The 23,171-nt window shown below is 49.3% G+C and overlaps 9 protein-coding genes across 9 annotated transcripts; 3 read left to right on the top strand and 6 right to left on the bottom strand.

The window, feature by feature from the left end:
* Nucleotides 1–47: 47 nt before the first annotated feature.
* Nucleotides 48–4,662, bottom strand: HMPREF1120_03636 (uncharacterized protein). The gene is made up of 2 exons (XM_009157715.1): nucleotides 4,540–4,662; nucleotides 48–4,479 (listed from the first exon to the last, which is right to left on the bottom strand). Exon 2 carries the CDS (start codon nucleotides 3,067–3,069, stop codon nucleotides 394–396), a length of 2,676 nt encoding a protein of 891 aa, XP_009155963.1. The 5' UTR covers nucleotides 3,070–4,479; nucleotides 4,540–4,662; the 3' UTR covers nucleotides 48–393.
* Nucleotides 4,319–8,247, top strand: HMPREF1120_03635 (ADA HAT complex component 1). Its single transcript, XM_009157714.1, has 2 exons — nucleotides 4,319–4,704; nucleotides 4,759–8,247. Exon 2 carries the CDS (start codon nucleotides 5,967–5,969, stop codon nucleotides 7,938–7,940), a length of 1,974 nt encoding a protein of 657 aa, XP_009155962.1. The 5' UTR covers nucleotides 4,319–4,704; nucleotides 4,759–5,966; the 3' UTR covers nucleotides 7,941–8,247.
* A 152-nt stretch (nucleotides 8,248–8,399) lies between these two features.
* HMPREF1120_03634 (uncharacterized protein) lies at nucleotides 8,400–10,134 on the top strand. The gene is made up of 2 exons (XM_009157713.1): nucleotides 8,400–8,741; nucleotides 8,857–10,134. Exons 1-2 carry the CDS (start codon nucleotides 8,636–8,638, stop codon nucleotides 9,744–9,746), a joined length of 996 nt encoding a protein of 331 aa, XP_009155961.1. The 5' UTR covers nucleotides 8,400–8,635; the 3' UTR covers nucleotides 9,747–10,134.
* Nucleotides 10,135–11,151: 1,017 nt separating this feature from the next.
* Nucleotides 11,152–11,851, bottom strand: HMPREF1120_03633 (uncharacterized protein; the record flags this gene model as incomplete). Its single annotated transcript, XM_009157712.1, has 3 exons — nucleotides 11,152–11,468; nucleotides 11,602–11,674; nucleotides 11,816–11,851. The coding sequence occupies 3 exons, from the start codon at nucleotides 11,849–11,851 to the stop codon at nucleotides 11,152–11,154; spliced, it is 426 nt and encodes a 141-aa protein (XP_009155960.1).
* A 986-nt stretch (nucleotides 11,852–12,837) lies between these two features.
* Nucleotides 12,838–14,433, bottom strand: HMPREF1120_03632 (uncharacterized protein; the record flags this gene model as incomplete). The annotated part of the gene is made up of 2 exons (XM_009157711.1): nucleotides 12,838–14,196; nucleotides 14,296–14,433. 2 exons carry the CDS (start codon nucleotides 14,431–14,433, stop codon nucleotides 12,838–12,840), a joined length of 1,497 nt encoding a protein of 498 aa, XP_009155959.1.
* A 593-nt stretch (nucleotides 14,434–15,026) lies between these two features.
* HMPREF1120_03631 (ADP-ribosylation factor) lies at nucleotides 15,027–16,785 on the bottom strand. The gene is made up of 6 exons (XM_009157710.1): nucleotides 16,460–16,785; nucleotides 16,038–16,230; nucleotides 15,966–15,985; nucleotides 15,668–15,912; nucleotides 15,553–15,618; nucleotides 15,027–15,498 (listed from the first exon to the last, which is right to left on the bottom strand). Exons 2-6 carry the CDS (start codon nucleotides 16,163–16,165, stop codon nucleotides 15,406–15,408), a joined length of 552 nt encoding a protein of 183 aa, XP_009155958.1. The 5' UTR covers nucleotides 16,166–16,230; nucleotides 16,460–16,785; the 3' UTR covers nucleotides 15,027–15,405.
* Nucleotides 16,786–16,823: 38 nt separating this feature from the next.
* On the bottom strand, nucleotides 16,824–17,834 carry HMPREF1120_03630 (uncharacterized protein). The gene has a single exon (XM_009157709.1). It carries the CDS (start codon nucleotides 17,724–17,726, stop codon nucleotides 17,118–17,120), a length of 609 nt encoding a protein of 202 aa, XP_009155957.1. The 5' UTR covers nucleotides 17,727–17,834; the 3' UTR covers nucleotides 16,824–17,117.
* A 123-nt stretch (nucleotides 17,835–17,957) lies between these two features.
* HMPREF1120_03629 (60S ribosomal protein L10a) lies at nucleotides 17,958–19,039 on the top strand. Its single transcript, XM_009157708.1, has 3 exons — nucleotides 17,958–18,074; nucleotides 18,137–18,314; nucleotides 18,428–19,039. The coding sequence occupies exons 1-3, from the start codon at nucleotides 18,056–18,058 to the stop codon at nucleotides 18,882–18,884; spliced, it is 654 nt and encodes a 217-aa protein (XP_009155956.1). The 5' UTR covers nucleotides 17,958–18,055; the 3' UTR covers nucleotides 18,885–19,039.
* HMPREF1120_03628 (uncharacterized protein) lies at nucleotides 19,020–20,587 on the bottom strand. Its single transcript, XM_009157707.1, has one exon. The coding sequence runs from the start codon at nucleotides 20,423–20,425 to the stop codon at nucleotides 19,094–19,096; it is 1,332 nt and encodes a 443-aa protein (XP_009155955.1). The 5' UTR covers nucleotides 20,426–20,587; the 3' UTR covers nucleotides 19,020–19,093.
* Between the last annotated feature and the right edge of the window lie 2,584 nt (nucleotides 20,588–23,171).

Here is a 23,171-nt window from a genome sequence, read left to right as displayed (position 1 = left end):
GGTCTACTGCTCTAAACCTTGCCATGAATGGGCTCAAGAAGATGGAGCCAGCATGCCCGAGGGGGACTTCACAAAGTACAAGGTAGTCTGTACAGCTACTGTAACTTCTACAGCGTGCAACGAAGAGATCCGTCAAGGGAACTCGGAAAGATCGATTCGATCAATCTAGACTCAATACTTCAGGTTTTTCAACACCGCTGTCATCGACGCAAATATCCATTGCAGACTGCATTAATCATCGTCCTCATGGCTTTCAACAGTAGGGCCCTTCGTAGGTCCAGCGTGGTGGGTATATAGGTAACATAAGGTTCTGTAGTATAGTTAATGATATAACCTTCATGACCTTCGTAAACTCCCTCAGAAGCAGGATTCTATCTGCCCTGCATCTAGTCATCAAAGCGCCTGTCCGACATCCATTCCCTGGCGTCCTGATGGGTACATCGTCGTCCGACTGTTGTTGTCGTCGTCGAATTGTTCTTCCCGGATACTCGTGAAATCCATACTCGGTCTCAGCCGTCTCCGGCCAGTATTGGCGTTGCCATTGCCACCAAAGTGCAAAGGTTGGAATTGTTCATGATTCCTGTCTGCTGTGCTAGTTGATCTTCTTCGACCGTAGTCTGACATCTTGGTTCTGTTCTGACCCTCATGCCAGCCTGACGAAAAGCGCCGTGATTGCGGCATGTCATGACTTCCACCCGTGCTGCCTTTTTCCCAATCTCTAGAGGGCGGCGGCATAGCTGGACTCAAGTTGGGATACCGACTGTCGCCGACAATGCCTGCACCTGCACTTGTAGGGCTTGAGCGTCGTCGTCTTCCCTTTGGGGTAAAAGTAGCTGATATTGGATCGTCGAGTTCGGGCACATAAAAATCGTGGTCACCACCGCTCCCTTGGTCAGGACTGTTCGGGACATTGGCCAGATCAACTGGATATGGCTGGTACCGAGAATACGAGTCCCAGTCCGAAGTGGGAGTGGCGTGGTAACTGTTGCGGTAGCCGCGAGGTTTGTCACCTTTGGCCTTCTGTATTGTTGTCATGAGACTTTTGCTGTCCGCGACGCTGGCTCTGCCTGGCCGTACGCTCGCCGAGGCACCACTGTCGTCGCGCCGTAGTTCACTGGACAGAGGGCTCGGGACGGCAGGGCGGTTGATTTGTGCGAAGGACGCCGCGCCACTGCCGACGGACGTGTAGGGTGCTGTTTGTGTGCTGGTTCGTCGACTGCTGCGGGCGGGTGGTAGGGGCGCCGGTTTAGGATATGTTTGATGTTTTGCGGTTTGGTGCTGAGGTTGAGGCTGTGGTGCCGGCGCTTGTGCTGGGGCGGAGGGTTGTGTTGCTGCTGCTACTGCTACTGCTGCTGCTGGCGGCGCTTGTGGAGCGATGACCGGAGCAACGTCAGTTGTGGGAACATCTCCTGGTTCAGGACTCCCAGTAGGTGTGATAAAGGGATTGCTCGGGATAAAGATGCTGCTCTGTCGCTCAGGTGGTGTTGACTGTTCAGCCGTTGCTCTGGTTGAAAAAAGGGATGGCTGCAGCGGACTTGGGGCGCGTACAGTGCTGTCGTCGCTGCTATAGTTGCTGGCACTGCTGAGGCTGCTGTTCCTCGAACATCCTTGGTGGTCATCTTGAGTTGGAGGTGCTGCTGCTGCTGCCGCCGTAGCATCGTCAGAAGATTCGCCCTCATTATCATGCTGCCCAGTGAGCGGACTATATTCATGGTCAAACACCGCATTCGCCCTGGCTGCATCACGACTGAAGCTTCGATGATGCTCAGAACTTCCCCAAACGGGAGGCAGTGTCGTTTCGGCACTGAAGTCCGTGGGTGAGATAGGTGAAACGGGCGAGACGGACGAGTACGGCCACCGCTCCCCGTTGTTGACGTGGCTGACAGGGACAGGCTTTCTGTTGATTTTCGTTTGCGGCTCAGCTTGCACCGTGTACTTTTCGTTTGCCACCGAGTCCGTATCAGAATCGGAATGCCTTTGTTGCTGCAGCAGGTCTTCTTTGGCTGCTGCAGCGGCAAGCCGAGCAGCAAGTGAATCGGTCTTCGGTTTGGGTGCATATGCCGTATTGTGCACGCTTCGATTTTTGGAACTCCCTGAGACTGCCGTTTCCTTTTTCATCACGAAAGGGTCGTCCCCAGGCACCACTCCGTCGGTAAGACCTGGTCTCGAGTTCGGCGCAGTCCGTCGCGGCGGTGGTATGATGGGCACAAATGGATTCTCATGCTCTCCACTATTGCGAAATGCTGGATGCTCGGACATAAGAGGCGCCGCTCCTTGAAGACCTGACCCACGACGCAATGTGTCCATGCTTTCTTGACTGAGAAGTGTAGACGGTCGATTTAGTCTCCAACCCTCAACCTCGTCGTCGCCAGGCGAAAGAGCCCGGTGACGTGGAGACTGACCATGAGGACGTCTTTTGTGGCATATCAGGACCGTCAAAATGGTCATCCCTAGTGCAAGGGCACCCAAAACACAGCCTAGTATGATAGCCAACTTATGTCCATGATTCCCAGATCCCGATTTCGAGGCAGCTGCGGCAGCACTTGACTCAGCAGCGGCTCCCAGAACCGACGATGTTCCCAGCAGCGAAGAGGGAGACGGGGAGGCAGAGGTAGTTTGCGATGTTAGGCTTGATGAGGATATGGCTGAGGAAGACGGGGAATGTAGTAAGAGAGAGACTTCGGAGGTAGCGGTCAACAAGAGAGACGACCGTGCAGCCGAGGAGGTTATTGAAGCCGTCTTTGAACTGGCCGACGACCTCGATATTGACACATCGGCAGCACTTGTAGGTTGTATCTGGGAAGATGTGGACGAAGCATCGATGGCTGACAAGTCCGACGCGATGACTGCTGAAGCCACCGAAGCCGCAGAGGCCAAGATTGAGGTGGCTTCTGTATAGACCGAGAATGCTTCCGACGCAAAGACCTCCAGCGGATCAGGAGCATCTGGTTGCGCCGTAACCATGAGCCCGCCGATAGGGGCAAGCAGCAATAACTTCTCAGGTTTCATTGTGACTGCCGTTGTTAGAGAGCTGGTGTGGCTCGTTCTCGTATATTGTTCCACTAGCATAAACGCATATCATGCAAAACGAAAGACGGGGAAAAGACAGTGCATTATGCCAGAGAATGAAGGCATCAATATCATCAAGATAGTAAAGAGACAAGAGGGGAGCGGCGCCTCAAGTGATGGCCACCCAACTTATTTACCTACACGGGGATTATCACCGCCTGTCTGTCTTTCTGAACTCATTGCCTGCAGGGTCTTGCAGAACAGGCGGGCAGAGAGAGGCTGCTGTGTTCGCTAAAGCGAAGCGAGCAGAGACGGAACAAGTTGCGATGCTTGCCATGGTAGATCTGCATGCTTCTGGAACGGAACCTGGAGATGCAGCTAACGACTGCTGGTCGTTCCTGGAACAGGGTCCAACGGTGCATTGGGTAGTCGACGGACTAAGGACATGGAAGGAGGGTGATATGAGCATATGAATGGACGTTGTAACAGAGTCTCGCTCGGGACTGGGAGACACCCTGGAGGACTGCGCCGGCTGATCAAAACAGGGAACATGTTGACGCTGTGGCGTGAATGGCTGCATTCTGTGGCTGTGCGGCTGTGCTCTATCCTATTGTCCCTCGTGACACTTGTTGGTGGCGAACTTGGAGCGAGAGGACTTCGACAGCAGGAGTCTTTCATGATACTGTTGGTGGAAGTCCCCAGGCGAGGACGTAGCTCCATGTCCATAGTTCGGTTTGATAGCAGTAGCTGACATGAAGTGGTCTCGCTCGTTCTCTTGATACCCGGAGTCCAGATAGACACTTCGCCACCAGCATCATACAGGGATGACCTCTTTTGATGAGCCCCAGATGATTGCCTTTGGATTATTTTTAGATGGTTCCGAAGCCGGGAGGTCCTACAATGGGACAATGTATCCCATCAGAAAGTCCCCTCGGTAGATGAGGTGGGAGTACTGAAAAGCTACCCCGGTATATCCATGCTGGTGTCATGGTCTTTTGATGTCCGACCATTATACGCAGTACGTCGTGAGCCACCGCCAATGCCACATTGACCCAGCGTACAGGACCGAGTCTTTCAGCCCGGCTGCACAGATACGTAGCTTGCAACAGCGAACTCTTTGCCCGGACTGTCTGATGGCTTCTGGGCGAGGATGATTTCTTAGTCCACGATCCCCAATAAGTGGGTTAGCCATGGGTAGCATGTCGGATGTTTTAGGGCATGACATCCCGCTGCGAGATAAAGTGCTGCATGCATATGTTGCTGAATCATAGATTGACTGACGGTCCAACAGTCGTAGCAGGATAGGTAGCCGGTTTCTACCGCACGCTCACATTCAGGCGAAGTAGATTCCTCATTAACAATGGACTTCTGGGCTGCTTAAGCGTCATCAACAAAAGAACGTCCTTCGGCTGCTTTTACACAAGGCTATATCCAAACGTGCTTATATGTAGGTAGATAGATACAGTCATACTGTGGAGGTTGCACTGATTTTAGCATGGTACATACCTACATAGGTACGTCGGTACTCACCCAGTTATTAGTATCGAAAGCATCGCGCATGACTGCCTGCCAGTGACGCCTTCGGGGATTGCGACCATGGACAGGCGCCTTTACTAGTATGCCAACCTTGGAACATACCCACCGGCCTTTCCGCTGGGAGTACTTCAAAGTTCTACTGGCAATGATAAGAAACCGGTGAGTTATCGGCCAGACCAGTATCTGCACGTGACAGCTGATTCTTCGGATCAGGTGACCCAGTCGGCGAGCGGATGGCGGATCCGCGGATGAGTGTTGGGCCCCCACCAACAACTACCTAAAATCAGGTAGTGTATCGACTTAGTGACTCCTTCACTGCTAAGTATAACAGCTTGATTGGCGGGGAACCTGCAGCACCAGCAGATAGCGGACATTATGTGGGACACTGAGTGGCCAGCGACTTCGCTGATGTGCTTAAGCTCCACTATTAGCTCAGTGTCTGGATGCCTGGGACTGCGGTGGATGGCGCTGCGCTGCAGTGCCAGTGCGCAGTGGGTGTTTGGGCGCCTCCTCTCGCTGCTGCCCACTGGCCACTGGGCACCACTCCTTTCACCCTTTCCCTTCAGATTTCCTCCTTCCTTTCTCTCCCCTGCTCTTGCTTTCCGTTGCCGGTCGCTCCTGCCTTGGGTCGCCCTTCCTTCTTCGCCTCCTTCCCTCCCCCCGTTTCCGACCTGCAACCTGCACTCTATCCTCTCCCTGCCTGTACTCTCACTACTACTGCCCTCTATCATACTCGTCCACCACTATACTTCGTACCACTTCATACTCTTGTCTCTCCCGTTTGGTCGCCTTGGACGAATTCTTCAGCCGTTTCTTCAGATTCCTCCCTTGTTGTTACTATTCATTCTTCTTCTTTCACTCTATCCTCTCCCTCCACGTCGACGCCTGCCTCCGCGGTATATTGGCCACCACCGGGATCCGCTTATCCCCGTCTTCTGCGTCATTCATTCCGCGCCAACACCCGACATCTGTCCTCTGCTGTCTTCGATAACGACATTCCTATTCTACAGGGCTTGCTTTTCGCTCCTTCTGCTCATCTGGCGCTGCGCGCATTTTATACAGTCTAGTCTTTGTAATATTCAACCACTGTCATCCTTATTCTCAACCGTCCTGTACCGCTAAAATATCGGTCGCGCTCGAAAATCACTGCCTGTTTGATCTTGCCACCCCAGGTTATATCCGAGCAGAGTGACTGGAAATTGTGTGCGCTTGAGCGTACTTGCACAGCAGCTGGCTACTGTCACTTTTTGCCTCGTCTGAACAGATTGTCCTTTGTCACGAGGCATTCGGATACCTGTCTTCAGGAACGGACACTTATGGCCGGCGGCAGCAACCTTAGTTCTCGGTGACTTGGCGGTCCAGATGAACCACAGGGTAACGTGCACCTTCCAGTGTTGCGTTGTTCTGAGGAGCGCTCCGACATGTTGCGCCTCCTGTCGTGGACGGGATGTGATAAGGTCAATCCCGCTGAGATGAGGATGTTTGTCCCCAAACAAGAGTCACTTGTTTCCAGCGGTATCACCATGGCGTCTAATCTTAAACGCAAACAAACAAGCGACCATGAAAACCAAGGGTCGGAAAGGAAACGTGCCAAAACCGGTAGCCAAGATACCCCAGACACGCAGTCCTTTGATTCCACTCAAACCCCGTTCTCTGCTCAAAAGACGGCTACTTCTTCGTCTTCTTCGATTGCAAATGACCCTCCATCATTTCTGTTCTCCCCTCCAGAGATCAAATCGGAAGACTCCGACTTCCATAACCTTGGTCAAATGACACAGTCTGGGAAGGATGCAGCTGCACGCTTACAGTCTATGCGGAATGTGATTCAAACTCAACTCAGCTTGGAAATTGTGCTCAAGCACAACGAGCTTCGGCTAATTGACCAGGAAATTGCCAAGTGTCAGGTGTCCTTAGAGCAGCTCCGGCGGTGTAAAGAGATCCCATATCCAGGCACCCAGGGTCCCTCGTTAGCCGTCAGTGATGGCATAGGGCCGGCCCTGCGCAGCAGCTTTCCTACACCCCTTCCAGCATCACCTGCTCCTTGGGGTGTAACCGATGGTCCCTACACTCGACATTACGCGAAATGGCTCCTGCCGAGTCACCGATTCGATGGTGGTGAACCCGAACCTGTAACCACCTTCCCAGCGGGCAAGTCTCCCATGAAGTCGCGGTCAACCAGAGGAAGCGTGGTGGATGTTTCGCAGAATTCAACTAGCTCTCGTGGTCAGCGTAGCGGCAAACTCAAATCTCTACCGGCCGGATATGGTCAGCCAAAGGAAAAGGCTACAGGCCCCATGATTGTGAAGCGGAAATCAGATGGGCGGATGGTCAAGCTCGTTTGCCCGGACTGTGGCAGACACGACTTTGGAAGTGCTCAGGGCTTCATCAATCATTGTCGCATAGGACATGGTAGGAGTTTCGCAAGCCATGATGCAGCGGCAGATGCCTGTGGAGATCCAGTTGAACTTGACGACAGTGGAGCAATGATCGGTGTTGAGCCTACAGCTACACCTGCAACTGGCAATGTCCATCCGCTTGTCCGGTCTGCCAAATTGTTGCAACCTACACCGCCTCGGGCCTCAGGATCTCCGTCCACTTCACCCGGTACTGCTCGAGCCACCAAACGCAAGGATGTGTCACCGGAATTTAGAGGATCTGTCTTGACACCAAATCTTTCGGAGCTGGTTAAGAACCAGGGGCTCGGCTACGACCTTGAAGGGATGGTGCGGGATGCAAAAGAGAAGGTGGAGATGCCAGAGTCAGATTCGGAAGATGAGACGATGGAGGATGATGTTCCTCAGGCAAACATGCCACAAGGGCGGCATCCACAAGTTGCTGGGACCAAGCAGCCTCACAAATCCACCATGTCTCCCATTTCTTCGCCTTTGCTGAGTACCAGCATGTTGAGGTCAACAGAGAACACACGTCGTGGGCCTTTGCCACAATTTGATGGCGCGGACGATGACCTCGGACCACATCGTCCAAGGAGGATGACACTTCCACTGAACCAGTCCACTATGACGGAAATGCAACCTGCAGATCCGTCCCCCACGACAGAGTCGAACCAAGCCCCGAGTCTGGTCGACGACGACGAAGAATACGAGGCACACTCGCCCTCGAGCAGTTCGGTTTCCGATGAACAAGATGATGGCGAGGTGGATTTCAAGATTCGAGGCGACGAGGATGACGATCCACGGACGGTTCTGCCTGAATCCGATTTTCAGCCTGGTTGCACGCAACCAGCTAGACCTCCCTCCCACGTCAGACGACCTTCGGCCATCCGACGACAGGGCGAAGAGCGGGAAGAGAAACATGTTAGCTTCGTGAGCCCGAGTCCTGCCAGAGACTTGGCAGCCCCTCGTTCGGGCGGAGATCGAAAGCGAAGAAGAGCTTGAGAATTTTCATCCCGATGTGTTTGGTTTCATAAACTTGTCTCTCGGGGAACTCGCAAGGCAGCATTGACGGAGCTTGGGCGGGCATGGGAGTTGGTGAATTTTCTATGGTGGTAGTTTCCTATTACCGTGTTGGATATATGAAGCGTGTGGTTGGTCAGAGACTCTCATGCTGAAATCAGAATGTGTCGTGTAGATAGATATCTGTTTCAGCCGAGGAATAACGGCCGCATGGCTGCACCTCAGGCTTGGAACACAATATGAAAGACTCAACTCCAAAGGTCTGGCGATGAAATATCTTGTAAAGCCGTGTGATGAGACGTTATACGTTGTAGATACAGTAAGGTATATTGTAGGTGTGCAATGATAGCCTGATAAGGGTCCGTTTCAAGTCTGTTTTCCGCAGCCTCGTGGCTCGGCAAGGCTGAGGATCTTCGAATTACCCACCGCGTCTCAACGCCATTGCGTCAGATGGTTCTGGAATTGCCAAGGCTCAGAAATGCAGTCTTCCGCGTTTGTATAACTGGGGAATGCTGTATCCTAGAAGCGTGATAGTTAGAGTCGTGTACAAATAGTCGATGCTTTAGTGTTGTAGGAGGACAATTTCCGACCACTCGCAGACAACCTAACCTTCAACTTTCGGTTCTCGGACCGCCTCAACTTGAGTCCACATACTCAGTCCGAAACAGACCATCAGGATGGCACAGAAATGCGTACACAAAGGGTGCGGCAAGACGTTCACCGACCCAGATGAAGAATGCGTATACCATCCTGGGCCGCCGGAATTCCACGAAGGACAAAAAGGTGCGTACGTGACTATAACTTGCTAGTCAACATCTTCGGCCGTGTCGGGGCAGATCATACGACCCTCGACAAAAAGTTTGGGAAGGGAACTAATACTGATTTACATGCGGAGCAGGCTGGAAATGTTGCAAACCGCGCGTCCTGACATTTGACGAGTTCCTCGCGATCCCGCCATGCACCAAGGGCAAACACTCGACGGTGGACGACACACCTGTACCTGCGCCTGCACAGCCCAAGGACCAACCTACTGCCACACCCGTACCCGTGCCGACCATCAAGCCTTTACAACAACAGCAACAGCCGCAACCTCAACAGCCCAAACAGCCGCCCGAACCTCCAGCCGAAGAATCCGACGACCCAGACGCCGACGCCTCGATCCCACCCGGCGCAACATGCAAGCGACGCGGGTGCGGGAAGAGTCGGGACCCCAACATCCCCCGCGACGAGGAAGAATGCGTGTACCATCCTGGCGTGCCTATTTTCCACGAAGGCAGTAAAGGATGGACATGTTGCAAAAGGCGGGTATTGGAATTTGACGAGTTTCTCAAGATTCAAGGGTGTAAGCGACGGAAGAGACATTGTTATATCGGAAAGAAAAGGGATGACAAGAAGGGTGCGGGAGCGAATGGTGTTGTTAATGGAAATGGAGGAGGTGAAGAAGAAGAGTTGCTGTCTACTGTGCGCAACGATTTCTACCAGACGCCCACGAGCGTCATTGCGAGTTTCTACTTGAAGAAAATCGTCAAGGAGCGGGCAAAAGTCGAGTTCAGGGGGAATGGGCTTGAGATTGACTTGGATTTGCCGACGAGTGATCATAAGCGGTTCAAGAGTACGATTCCGTTGTTCGCGCCTATCGATCCGGAGAAGTCGACGTTTAGGATCATGGGGACGAAGTTGGAGTTGGAGTTGGCCAAGAAGGATGGGACGAGTTGGGCGACTTTGAGGAGTGATGAGAAGGCTACGGGGGAGAGAATCCAGGTCGGGCGAGCAGGGCGGTTGATGTAGGAGGGAAAGTTGAGCCTTGTTATCTGCTACGAAGGGACTGAGGGTGTTCTCTCCTCACGCGCAACTTGAAGCAGTGACATGAGCGAGAGAGACGACTAGAATAAAAAGACTCGGTTTCGAGCATATCAACGGCGCAGGGTGCACGCAAGATCGATAAACTGAGGTATGAAATCTTCAAATGTAGAAAGACAGATGCATGGGTAGTAATACTGAAAGAAGTATGATCAACCATGCCTTACCAACAAGCATGTTGAAGCGAAAGCGATAGGTTTGCAGGGAATGTGCACGAAGGGACTTTGTTGGAATCACCTTTTTACAATTTGGATGTTGAACGATTTGGATATAACATCGAACAAAACCAAGCGAACAGATTTATTTTGGACCACTGCATAACATATCTCAACCGGCCGGCAGCTGCCAAACCTGGAGTCACAGATCAATTTTCATCTCTTGACAACAGCTTTTAACACTGCACCCAACGATGCAACATCCATGATCTCCCCATCAAACAAAATTCAAGTATGAGCAGGTGTTTTCCCTCCTTCTCCTCATGGCGGTGTCAGGATTTCATATTTTCTTTTCTTTCGCTCGCCCACGGGAACGCCGATCACGATGTTTTCAATGGTTTCCTGTTTTTTCATGGTTTCATTTTGAAGTTGTCATGTATCATCTCCTCCACAGCTCCACGCCATCGAGCGGCGCGCAGCCATGATATGATTTGGGAAAAAGGACGGTGACTGGGGATCTTCTCTGCGAAGCCGGGAACGGAAGGAAATCCATGTAGAACAGGGATGACCCTCAGCAAGCCACCGTAGTGGAGCTCCGGTAAGATATTACATAGGTAATGTAACACCTCTACTGATGATGAAGAAAGGAAAAAGAAAAAAGAAGAGAAGAGAAAGCGAGGATGCGGCGTGGATGTATTTGTAGGCGCTGTGAAAGCGGTGCTGAGGGCTTGGCATGGCAGTATTGCACTGCACGTGATCCGCTACACTGCAGGGCTGTTACTGGCAGTGCTGGACGTACAAATGGTAGGTAGGGCTGACGCTGCTTTAAACGTGTGCTTTCGCTTCCTCAGCCTTGTCGGGGTTCAAGTTTGGCTGACAGTCCCGTTTGAGGATCGGATCTAATCACACGGTGTCACAGTGTTTATGCTCATCATCTAAGCCAGGTGCTGTATGTCAAAGCAGCCAAATGGGCAAGCGCAAGCTATCCTGTATGTCATGTCACCACACCATGTCTCCTATGAACAAAAGACCAAAAGCAAGGTCCGTTTTCTTCTCCAGAGCCACTGAAATCCCCGTCCGTTTCTGCGATTCCTGTGTGCAGGTATTAAGTCCCATCCCGCCATTATTCAGATCGCTTTGATTCCTGGATTCCAGAGACAACGTTGCTTTCTATGGTCTTAGTCGCTATCTTCGGCCTTTTTGACTTTGAACACTGGCTTCTCCTCAATTTGTTCTTTCTTGATTCCAGACGGAGCTTGGACTTTCCCTCTTGGAGTGGCTGGCATTTTGCGCTTTTTGGCAGTCGGACTATCTTCAGCACCATCATCGTCGTCATTGGCTGCAACGGCAAGTCCTTTGCCAGAGGGCCTTCCACGCCGCTTCGGGGTTGTTTTGAGAGGTGTTGTGGCAGTACTGTCTCCGTCCTCGTCGTCAAGCTTGCGAGCCAGTTCCTTGATTTTTCCTACTCGATGGATGATTGCTTTGGCAGTGCAGTCTAGAACTCACACGCGGACAATGCCAGTCAGTCAGAAGGTGTTTCCGCAGATGATTTGTGGGAGAAGATATGGAGTGGTGTTGGCATCTTTTCATCGAGGGAGTGCATGACTTGAGAAAAAAGCTGCACATACCTGGGCCCATTTTCTCTGCAACAGCCGCATAGTTGACTTTGACATCTGATGTAGCGATGACCGCTGCGAAGAGCTATGTACACAAAGTCAGATCAAGCTCCATCTAAACGATGTGATCATGAAAGGAACATGACGAGAGTAGAGCACAAAAAAATGAGCGAGCATGAACCACCAAGCCACGGAGGAGAGACAACAGGTGAGGAGAAAGACGTACCCTCGCATCGGCCTCGGCGTTCCAGACCATAGGCATTTTGAAGGAATTTCTTGATTGAGTTCGGCTGCTAAAGGTATGCTGTTGCGTCGGAGGTGAGAAAAGGGTTTCGAACGGGGAGTAGAGCTGGTGAGATCGGTTAGTGCGAGAACTTTAGAATATCCGGGTGCTAAGGCCAGGAGGGAAGAGTACTCACTCAACTCGAGAGCTACCCTTGTAAGCAGGGTTACGAGGTTGAGGGGGAGATCCGAGTTGTTCTTTGGGACTGGAAGAAGATGGGCAGGAGTGGAAGAAAGAACCGGGGAAGAAGGGGGAGAAGAGACAGGTATTTATAAATCAGTAGGGGGACTGGATCCGCACGTGTAACTGTTGACTTGAGACGAGATACCATGCGTAGGGATCAAGTGAAGTAAAAGAGAAGTGAAGCACCATACGTACCAATAGAACAGGTGGAAATTGGTCTACTTTGACGCTGGCGGTGTCTCCACGCCAGCGAAGGGAAAGGAAGAACCACATGGATTACTTGAAGGATAGGTTGACCATTCAGTTGCATTTGAAGATCCTTCTCGCCGACTTGTCTTGCTCGGAGGTGCCAGGCATTGTACCTGCACCCTTTCTCTACCGGCATATACACTTTGCTGGTGTTTCTGGTTCATACTTAGTGACGACGCAAGGCGCTCAAGCCTTCCAGCACCGGGTATCCTATACCATGTCTGAAAGCGGCTCCTGGCTTCATCATATAACCAATATTCCGAAATCCCGGATCTTGTGTCTTAGCATTGAAGGATCGTTGTTAGATCATGGCTCAACATGGGCTCCCTGTGAGCTTTCCGCCGATCACGCGTTCAATGGATCGTTCTGTGACAATGAAGGCTCCTGAAACTGTGATCGATCGTGGTATATCGCTCAACGGCTCCTGTAATGCTCCTTTCGGCCCAGTGTGACCCCAAGCAGAAACGCAGGAGCGAGAAGGTGTGGTTCTGCCTTTTGATATAAACAATATACCCGTTTGCTTGTAGGCTCTTTCATTCCAAGCTTGCAAGATCAAGCGGGACACTACTCCCTCTTCCTGCTCGATATCTTTTAGGTACCCCCGTGAATTGTCGAGGGGGCGGTAGTTGCGATTCGTCCTGGAATTTCCATCGATTGTCCTCGATCTTGATGGGCCCTGATCGCCCCAATGAACCGACCGAGCTTCCATTTGTTAGAGTATAAGAACTTGCATCTAAGGTTGACCTCGAGGGAAGTTGTGATACTGGTCTAGACGGTGCCGGTGAAACCGGTGAGGATGGTGAAGGAGGAGCTTCTGAAGCTCCATATGATGGTTGTCTACCAAAAGCGGCACTTGCAGCCTGCATAGCAAAAGAAGAACCGACACCATTCGTTTTTGGATGCGAACTCGGCGGCGGTGGAGGTCCAGGAGGTGGTGGAGGCGGCGTTGACCTGGAAGGTGGTTCTGGTGCCGTAGAAGACGGCAACGGTGGCGGAGGCGGTGCTGAGAAAGGAGGCGCACTGCTTGGAGGCGGAGGTGGAGGTGGAGGCGTCGGGGGCGCCGGACTTGCGCTTGAAGGTAGTGGCGGATGAGTAGTGCTTGATGAGAGAACAGGTGGAGGCGGTGGAGGAGGAGCGGGAGGAGCAGGGCTGGATGTCAGAGGCGGCGGCGGAGGAGGTGCTGGAGGAGCAGAGCTTGTTGCTGGCGGCGGAGGCGGAGGAGGTGGTGGCGCCTGAGGAGCTGGACTTGAAGATGAAGGTGGAGGAGGCGGAGGAGCAGGAGGTGGCCCCGATGTGCTCACTTTTCTTGATGCTGGGGGAGGAGGTGGAGGCTTTCCGATTGTCAGATTGACCGCAGACGACGGCTTTGAAAGAGGTTTAGGAGGCGGTTTTTTGAGATGGGCCAGGGGGCTGGGGACAGCCGGAGCCGAGTCTGTAGATTGTGGAAGAGGCGGTCTGAACCCAGGAATGGGAGGAGCCTTTATTGAAGGCGGAGGAGGTGCTGCGTTGGTAGGAGGACGAGGAGCGGATGGTTGATGGCTGGTTTCTGAGTCCGAATGAGCACCATCATGACCGGCACCAGTGTCGATTCCGCCTCTCGTCTTCTTCAATTTAGGCATTCCACCTGCGAACAAACCACCCAGCTGCGGAGCACCTCCCATTCCCATGCCGCCCGTAGTATCTCCTCCCGTATCACTATTACTTCGTGCTCGGTTTCCGCTCGGCACTGGCGGTGCCAGACCGCTTGGTGCTCTCATTCCCGGGATTGGTGGCGCGCCAGCCACAGGGCCACTTCCGCTGCCTGCCTTTGATGCTATCATTGGCGCTGAACGGTCATTAGTAACGGCCTTCTTCAGTTTGGCTCCCTTTGTTATATCGGATAGTAAAGCATCCTGTAAGCCATGTCAGCCCAAGTCCATTCTTTCATTTAGCATACCCCCGGATCATAGTATCCAATATAGTCCAGTTGTTGGAGGCTTGGGCATACGTACTCGACCTTTTGGGATCGCTTTTGGAGGTCCTGGCGGGAGCGAGTCTCCAGGAAGAGGAGGCGGCGGAGGAGGCCCTCCCATGCCTGGCCCTGGAGGAGGAGGCGGAGGGGGAGGCGGTGGAGGTGGAGGACCTGGCATCTTGAAGCCCAGTAAGGTAATATGTGTTTATTCTTTTCCAGCCGTGGATTGTTTGACAACGTGCGCGATCAGCAATCGAGATGGAGTGATTGATGACTGTGAGAAAGGCTCGCGGCTCGCTCAGAAAAAGCACATTGGAGGGGACAAGGAAGCCTGCTCGACAGACAGTTCGCTCATTTGCAGACGTGATTCAAATTCTGTTGCGCAATGAGAAAGATACCAAAATAACTGTACGGATTTGCAAGACGTATGGTTGGTGAGGACAAACAGGAACGAAACTCGTCATACGGCGCGGCGGAGTTGCAGTGCGTGAGTCTCAGGCTGAGTCCGAGTCTGGCACTTCGGCCGCTTCCAGGAGCTGCTCCACAGTCAGCCGCTGCCACCACGACTACTACCACTACTGTACATTGTACAACTACTAGGTATACATGTATAGATTATTATATTTGCCTGGCAATGTACAGTGTTACTCAACCTGTACACTGCCGCCTGCTGCTACTACCACTCCATGTAGAGCATGACAATAATATACGAGTCTCCCCAGCCCACACCAGGCACCAGCATACAACCCAAGCCAAAGAATAGGATTCAAGTGGATTGCAAAATGAATTCTATTGACTGCTCACGACCTGTGCCACGGTCCTGCAGAGTGCCGGATTCTGCCGCCCGAAGCCAAGGCATGCCAGCAATCGCGCAAAAACTATCGAACGAACTCCCCCAATGTGAAAGACCTCTGTAACAGACCAGAACATAGGCAGATCATTCATATGCGTGATGGGGCCATTTTCAATTTGAGCAAGCTGGCTGCAGTGTCGGTATTCTGGACGATGAATCCTGAGCACCACTGCAGGTCTTGCAGGAACTTTTTCTTGCGGAAGAGACATGACAGATCTGATTGGGAGAAATGACTGTCTATGTCATTGAAGCCACGGCTAACAGTTGCGCTCCCCAAAAAGTAACAGCAACAAGCAATCAGTTGTGGCCGGCTTTGCGGAGAGAGTTGCTCAACCATTCGAGACCCTCGTACAGACCGTCACCGGAGGTAGCGCAAGTGGATTGGATGTACTGTTTACATGTTAGCTGTCTTGTTTTCCACCAGCATGTTGTTATTGCACCTACCCAGGCACGTTGGCGGAGACTGTGAAGACCAAGTTTGTCGGTGATTTCGGCGGCATTCATGGCGTTCTAGATGAATTAGAAGTGGCTTTTGATACCTCCACTCGGCGAAACTTACAGGAAGGTCTTGCTTGTTGGCGAAGACCAACAGGAGCGCATCACGCAGCTCATCCTCGTTCAGCATGCGCTGGAGCTCTTCACGTGCCTCGACAATACGATCTCTGTCGTTGGAATCGACCACGAAGATGATACCTTGGGTGTTCTGGAAGTAATGCCTCCACAGAGGTCGAATCTTGTCTTGACCACCAACATCCCACACTGTGAACTGAATGTTCTTGTATTCGACCGTTTCAACGTTGAAGCCTGCCACAGATGTCAATTTGAGTTCAAGGCGCACACAGAGGTCCGTCGCCTACCGATTGTTGGAATGGTGGTGCTGGGAATGGTCAGCAAAGCGCTTCAGCGGTTTATCAGGCTAATCAACATACACAATTTCACCGAGCTTGAGCTTGTACAGAATGGTGGTCTTTCCGGCCGCGTCAAGACCAACCATCAGAATTCTCATCTCCTTCTTCCCCCATAGTCTGTCAAAAAGCTTCGAGAATGTGAGACCCATGTTCGCGACTGAGCTGACGAAGAGCTGCCAAGGGTGGATGTGAGTGTGAGTGTGGGTGTGGCGGTCTAGAGCCAGCAGTGTCAGCGAAGGCACACAATTAATATAAATCATGAAAGAGGGCCAGGCAGTGACAATAAGGAACCTGTCGCAGGGTGTCGTGTGCGTCGCGATATATGAGGTAGAAGCCAACGTTGTCCCTTTCAGCAGGCCGAAGGCACATGTGTGGCCACTTTGTCCTCGCGACAACCACGCTAATCGTTGAGTTAGGCAGGGGTGCAGGCGGTTTCCGCTTACCAGAGGAGGGTAGTAGAACACTATTCCTGGAGCAGGAGCAGTAAAGAGTGTCGATGTGGTGAATTGGAAATAATGGTGCGAGATTCCAGATGGAAGACGGGCGCTGGGGTGAACGAAGTCAAACGATGAACTCGCAGTTCGAAGACGCCAAGCCCAAACTGGCCGAGTCGGTTAGCAAGAAAGTTGAACTTGTTGGTGCAATAATAATAATAATGGCGGCGGCAGAGTGAATGCTGCGGCCTACTGCGTCCGCTACACTCCCCAATCTTTGCTACACCGCGTCTCTACTACTATGGGGCTGCTGTTACGCGTGGGCTGGACTTCCCGTGGGTGGGATGTGTGTCTATCAAAATGTTGCGCTTTGACCACTTCAAGGGGCAGGGGGCTTTGGTCTTTTCTTTCTCTGTAGTATTTGACTACAAGCCACGGTCTACCATATCTCGCCATTTCAAGGAGGTACTTACGGAGCGTGCTGTCAGGATTCTTGTCACTCTTGTCTGGATTTGGGCGTCTCAACCAATAATCCAGCAGGACGCCACACAGAGCACGTGCGACATCTATCAGCCCCTTTCGCTAAGGGGCTCACCGCAGAAGAAGAATGATAGCTTCACAGGTCTACTTCATTTTGAATGGGAGCCACATTCGTGAGAAGCCTTCCCTAAACATATAATCTTAACACCGTTGAAGGATAGATTCTTCCATCCTTCTCGATCTGGTCATTGGGTTCAATGATGCTGAATCCCATCTTCTGGTACAGTGCCAGCGCCTGGTCATTGCCATGACGGACGGTTATCAGGCAGGCAGCAGATGCTCTGCCATTCGCAGCACGGTGCGATCTGATCGTGTCTATGGATGCCTGCACCAATCGCTTCCCGAGCCCCTGACCACGAAAGTCAGAGTCGATATAAAGCGCCATTAAGTTGTATTCCGGGGGGTCATGGGCTATATCTTCAGATGGATCTCCGTCTGGAGTAGTTAGGACCGCAAAGCCTACCCACTGGCCATCCAGGAGGCTAGAATCGTTGCCCAGTTTTGTGGCATTAGGATCTCTACGGACGACAACCAGATGAGTCACTCCGGATTCCGAGAGTCTGTCCAGCCAGAATTCTTGCGGCTTATCGCACTCCGATGCATAGTTTGAGATGAAGCTGTCGGGATCTTGCTTCAGGCTTTTGAGTCGGAGTTCCTTAAGCCGTGAGGAGTACTCCAGGAGGGTATTGTGGTCAGGTGCTGGTGTAGGAAGAGTGACGATTGAGAACTCGGCCATCTCTGATAATACAAGATATCTGAATGTGTAGACTGAGATATACTGCTATTGCTGCATCATAGTTCGCCTATGAAGCACCTTACTAGGTACCCATGCCTAAGGTACCAGGTAATGTACAGTGGTGACATTGAGGGCGGCCAAAGTACACAGGGAAATGCGCTAAACCAACTAGGGCGTTGGCTCGTCAAAGTCTTGGCACTTCACATTTGATTTTCATTTGCACATTGAAGCCTCACGAGTCGCAGTCTCTTTATTCCAACAACCACCGTTTCTTGCGCAGTGCCTCACCATAAGAATTTGATCAATTCTTCTGGAAGACTGTCCTCACCATGTCGAAAATCACAGTCGGTTAGTTTTTTTCAATATTTGCTGATTTGGTTGAGCGGGGAGTGTTGACAATTTCCTCACAGCCGGCGTGCGCACGAACGTGCAACAACTTCTCGACTACTCTCTCAACGAGAAGAAGCGAAACTTCCTCGAGACCGTTGAACTCCAAATCGGCTTGAAGAACTATGACCCTCAGCGTGACAAGCGTTTCTCCGGCACCATCAAGCTGCCCACCGTTCCCCGACCGAACATGGCTATCTGGTACGCCACCCCGCAATGCGCCCCTTGGTTGTGAATGTCTAAATGGCGCCCTGGATTGGACGGAGGAGAAGTGAAACAGAAAAAGAAAAGAGTTGCTGACAAATTTTCTACAGTGTTCTTGGTGACCAGCACGATATCGACCGAGCGAAGCACTTCGGTGTCGACGCCATGTCCTCTGAGGATTTGAAGAAGCTGAACAAGAACAAGAAGCTGATCAAGAAGCTGGCCCGCAAGTACGATGCCTTCATCGCCTCCGACAGCTTGATTAAGCAGATCCCTCGTCTCTTGGGTCCTGGTCTGTCCAAGGCCGGCAAGTTCCCCACCCCAATCTCCCACAACGAAGATCTCTCCGCCAAGGTCACTGAGGTCAAGTCGACCATCAAGTTCCAGCTGAAGAAGGTTCTGTGCATGGGTGTCGCCGTCGGTAACGTGGGCATGACCGAGGACGAGTTGATCTCCAACATCATGTTGGCCATCAACTACCTCGTCAGTTTGTTGAAGAAGGGCTGGCAGAACGTCGGCAGCTTGACCATCAAGGCCACCATGTCTCCTCCCAAGCGATTGTATTAGATTACATATCTCTTTGGCCTGGTCGTCTTGTAGTGTGGATTTAGCAACCTGCACTCTGTCGGATGAAAATTAGTGCCTCTTTGCCTTGCAAGGTCTATGGCACGAACAAATCTCCATAGCTGCGAAATGAAAAGCCGTGATTCAACGACCGTAAAGCCGTCTTTGTTGTAGTCATTATCATTCTTACAAGATTTTGTACACCGCTGCTCTCATTGCATACCCTCCATGAGGTCCGTCTTGTCAAGAATCATATCCCTCATACCACATTCATCCCTGAGCCGCTGCCAATCCTCCCCTTCTTCCTCGCCCCAACGCTTCTTCTCTTGGAAACCCCAAGCCAGAGCGAGTTTATCGAAGAAGGCCCGTTCTTCCTCCCTGACCCACCGTTCGGCAAGGCCGGTCCCAGGCCGCCAAACCACACGCACCATCTGGTCATTGGCGGTAGTGACGGCGACGAAACCGATCGTCGTCAATGTTCCGATATAAGCCAACGCTCCAGCAATGGCCGTGTACTTGGCCATCTCGACGTCCATGGTGTTCTGCCAATGCGACACCCAATTTGCCCCTGCGTACGCGATGATGGGAGTTCCGCCCACGAACATAATTGGAAAGGAGGCACGACGCAGAATCTTGTTTGCATGAAAAGCCTTAGTTGCCACCGTGGTGTCAATGATGGCCAGTGCAAGAGGCAGGTTTTTCTTCAGGATGGCCGACTCCAAAGCAGCCTCGGCCAGCTCGAGCGGCACAGCATACTTGGGCAGCTTCGGCCAGGGGTCCGAGTATCTCACTGGCTTGGTCTTCGGGTTCGGAATCTTCTTGTGTGCGAACAGATGGAAAATCTCTGGAATATACTCCGGCTTTCCCAGCATACACTGAATGCGGACATACACTTGAAGCATATCCTCGGAGATGTAAACCTTGGGGTCGCGAAGTAGTGTATAGGTCAGCTCGGCAATCGTGCCTGCAGCATTTTGTCGAAAGGGCGCCGACATTTCCCGATCTGGAACAAACGCTGGAGCGTCGTCTGATGATTCCTTGGAAGTATCTTCGGCCAAATCTCGAAGCACGGCCTGCGACAGATCTTCTCCCGACTTTTCTACTCCCTCCTTGGGTCCCTTGCTCGTCCCGAACACAATGCAGTTTGCATATTCGTAACTTCCCAGTAGGATGGCCATAACCTCTTCGCGCGATGCCGCAACATCTTGCGACGTAAGACGGGTGATGTCGTCTTTGAGCTTCTTGAGTCCTGCCGCCGGGTTGAATGTTTTGAGAGATACTTCTGAGGGAGCCCTAGCGGTCTGTGACTGCTGGATTTGTTGCGATTGTGATGGAGACGTGTCATGAGATGATGCTGCATCCGTGACAGGAGCGTTCCTGATCCTCGTGAGGAGGGAAACATGTCTGCGGGACTTCGGCGACACTTCTTGCTTCGCGGCGATGGTTGTCCGTGAGACGAACTGTCGCCGGTTCGAACTCGATGCGAGGACTCTCTGACACGACCGGCAGATGAAGCGGCTCTGTCGAGGTAGTAGAGCCGCCATGGGAGCGTCGTCCCCAACTTGTGGGCGGGTATATAATAAAAGAGAGACTGCGCAGGTTGATATCACATTGTAACAAATGCAAGACTGTCGAAAGGCTCAACTGTCTGCCAATGCATGGTTTGGATCATCGGTGGATCTTTGTGATTTTCACGGAGGACTTGTCCTATTTCAACGGGGCCTAGGGCCTCGTCAGACTATATACTTTCTAGAGGTTATACGATAGCGTACGACGCTAGTCGAGACCGAAAGACGATCCTCGACGTCTTTATAATACTTAGTACGTAGAGTATCTATTTTATTATATTCTCCTCTATCTAAACCGTTAAATAGTCTTATTCGTCGTCGAAGAACGTTAAGTATCTTTATTAGTCTTATAGTAGAGAATAAAATAGTATTTCTATATTCTAAATACTTTATTTTCTAGATAGTCTTATCGTTAGAATAAATATTTATAGTATCTATATCTTCGATATCGATTAAGATATATAAAGTAAATATATATCTCTTATCTTTAACTATAAAAGTAGTATATACGTCCGAAATAGTAAAGCTAAATAAATTAAGAATAAATTAAGATTATTAAGACGGTAAGTAAAGAGAGTCTATACGCGTAATAATACTCGCTATTACTCTTCGAAGCTAATTCGGAATTAATCCGGCGGGATTTTAAGAAGTATAAGTAGACGTTTCTTACTTCTTTTCTTCTTACTTTCTTTCTTCTTACTTCCTTTTATATCTCTTTCTAGTTATTTATATTTCTAAGCTTTAAGTTCTTTATCGATTAAAGCTAAATCTTCTATAACTATTATTATAGTTAATATATTATCTAAATAAGTTAGAATATCGACTAGACTATAAATTCTAAATACTTAATACTATTAACGAGTTAAGAAGATAATTAAAGATCTATTAGTAACTAAGACGGCGAAGATAGCTTCTTTTATAAGTATATCGTATTATATCGAAAGATATAGTTACTAATTCGTTTCTAGATTAATAATAATATTTATAATATTAAGTCTAGCGATATAGTAATTAATTCTATTATCTAGGCGAAATAGTATTAAAAGTAGTTCTTTTTTCCTAATAATAGCTTATCGATTTAGCTATATAGCTATATTTCGCGAAGACCCGTTAAATTTTACGATTAGAGAGATATTACTAATATATACGTTAGGAATACTCTTATAGAGTATATAGTAGATATTATAAATAATCTACGTTACGAAATATATCTTTATATAGTTAAACTAGATTTATATTAAGAGTCGATATTCCTAAAGTATATTTCGATATCTATCTCTAATATATCTATTTTTACGAATTCGATATACCTTTTTAGCGGAAAATATATAATCTATACTATTCGCGAAATTAATTATTCTTTATCTAGTAATCGAGATATAAGTAGCGAAGCTTCTAATTATCGTCGGTCTATTATATTAATATTAACGTCTATTTAAATATATAGTACTAAGAAATATTATACTTAATCTCCTAAAATATAGAAAGAAGATCTAGTAGAAGATATAAGAGAGATATATTTTAGCGAGAGAATAAGTAGTCTATATATAGCCGACGAGGCTAGAGAGATAAGTAGTTATATAGCTATTAAGATTAAAGATCTAGAGAATAGATTCGACTTTGTATTATCGCTATAGATAGATATAGAAGATCGATATTAAAAGGTATTAATCGCTATCTAGGAGATAATATAGTAGACTTTAGATCTATATTATATACCGAAAACTATTAAAGTTATTCGTAGAATCGGTAAATCTAATATATATATAGAGTAATATTCTCTACTAATATTAACTTAATAAAGTTATTATTTTATAATATCTATATCTTTAGTAGAAATAGAAGTCGTCGAGACTAGTCCGAAGTCGGAAGAATACGACTATATAGCTAATAAGCTACTATTAAGATATTATTAGTATACTATCGATTCTTCTTTTAAGTTATTATTATAGATATAAAGTTTATCTAGGCGTATATCGGAAATATATTATTATACTAAAGAGGCTATATAATATATATCTATACCTCCCGAGCTAGTATACGATTCTAAGCGTAGTTAGATTATAATATAGTAATAATTCGTATTAGTCTCGTCTTCTATAGATTTATCGATATAGTTTATATAAGGCTATATATCGACTTACTTAATACTAGAATATCTATCTTTTTATTATTTAGCGTATAAATAGTCTACTACTTCTACTTATTCTATATATAATATTCGTCCGCTATCTATCTATATATAGTAATTAAGCCCTACTTCTAGTTTAGGCCTTTTAGGGTATTCTTACTATAAAACGACGGCGTTAATAGAAGTACTACTACTAGGACTAGCTTCGATAATATTATAATAAGAGAGTCGTAAAGTATTACTATTTTCTTATACTACTACGGTAGTAGACGATACTCTATAAATAGTCTATTTTATAAATAAATCTTCTAGTACGATATAATAAGTAGAGGAGCGTAAGCGAGGTTCTTCTATATCTACTATATAAGGCGATTTACTATAATTTATTAGTTATTTTTAGGTTTTTTTAATATATCTAGAGCGCTTCGTAGGATATTCTAATAATATATAGCTAAGGGTCGAGATCTAGTCTACGCTCTAGTTTCTATAAGTTATTTATAGAGAATACTATTATTATTAGATTATTTAGTCTTATACTATCTTTAGTCTAGAATTAGATCTTAATAAGCGTTCTTCGATATATTATTAACG

Source organism: Exophiala dermatitidis (assembly GCF_000230625.1).
Source record: "Exophiala dermatitidis NIH/UT8656 unplaced genomic scaffold supercont1.3, whole genome shotgun sequence".
In the NCBI taxonomy this organism is placed as follows: Eukaryota; Fungi; Ascomycota; class Eurotiomycetes; order Chaetothyriales; family Herpotrichiellaceae; genus Exophiala; species Exophiala dermatitidis.
Note: the sequence above shows the minus strand (reverse complement) of the source record. Positions and strands in the feature narration are given on the sequence as shown.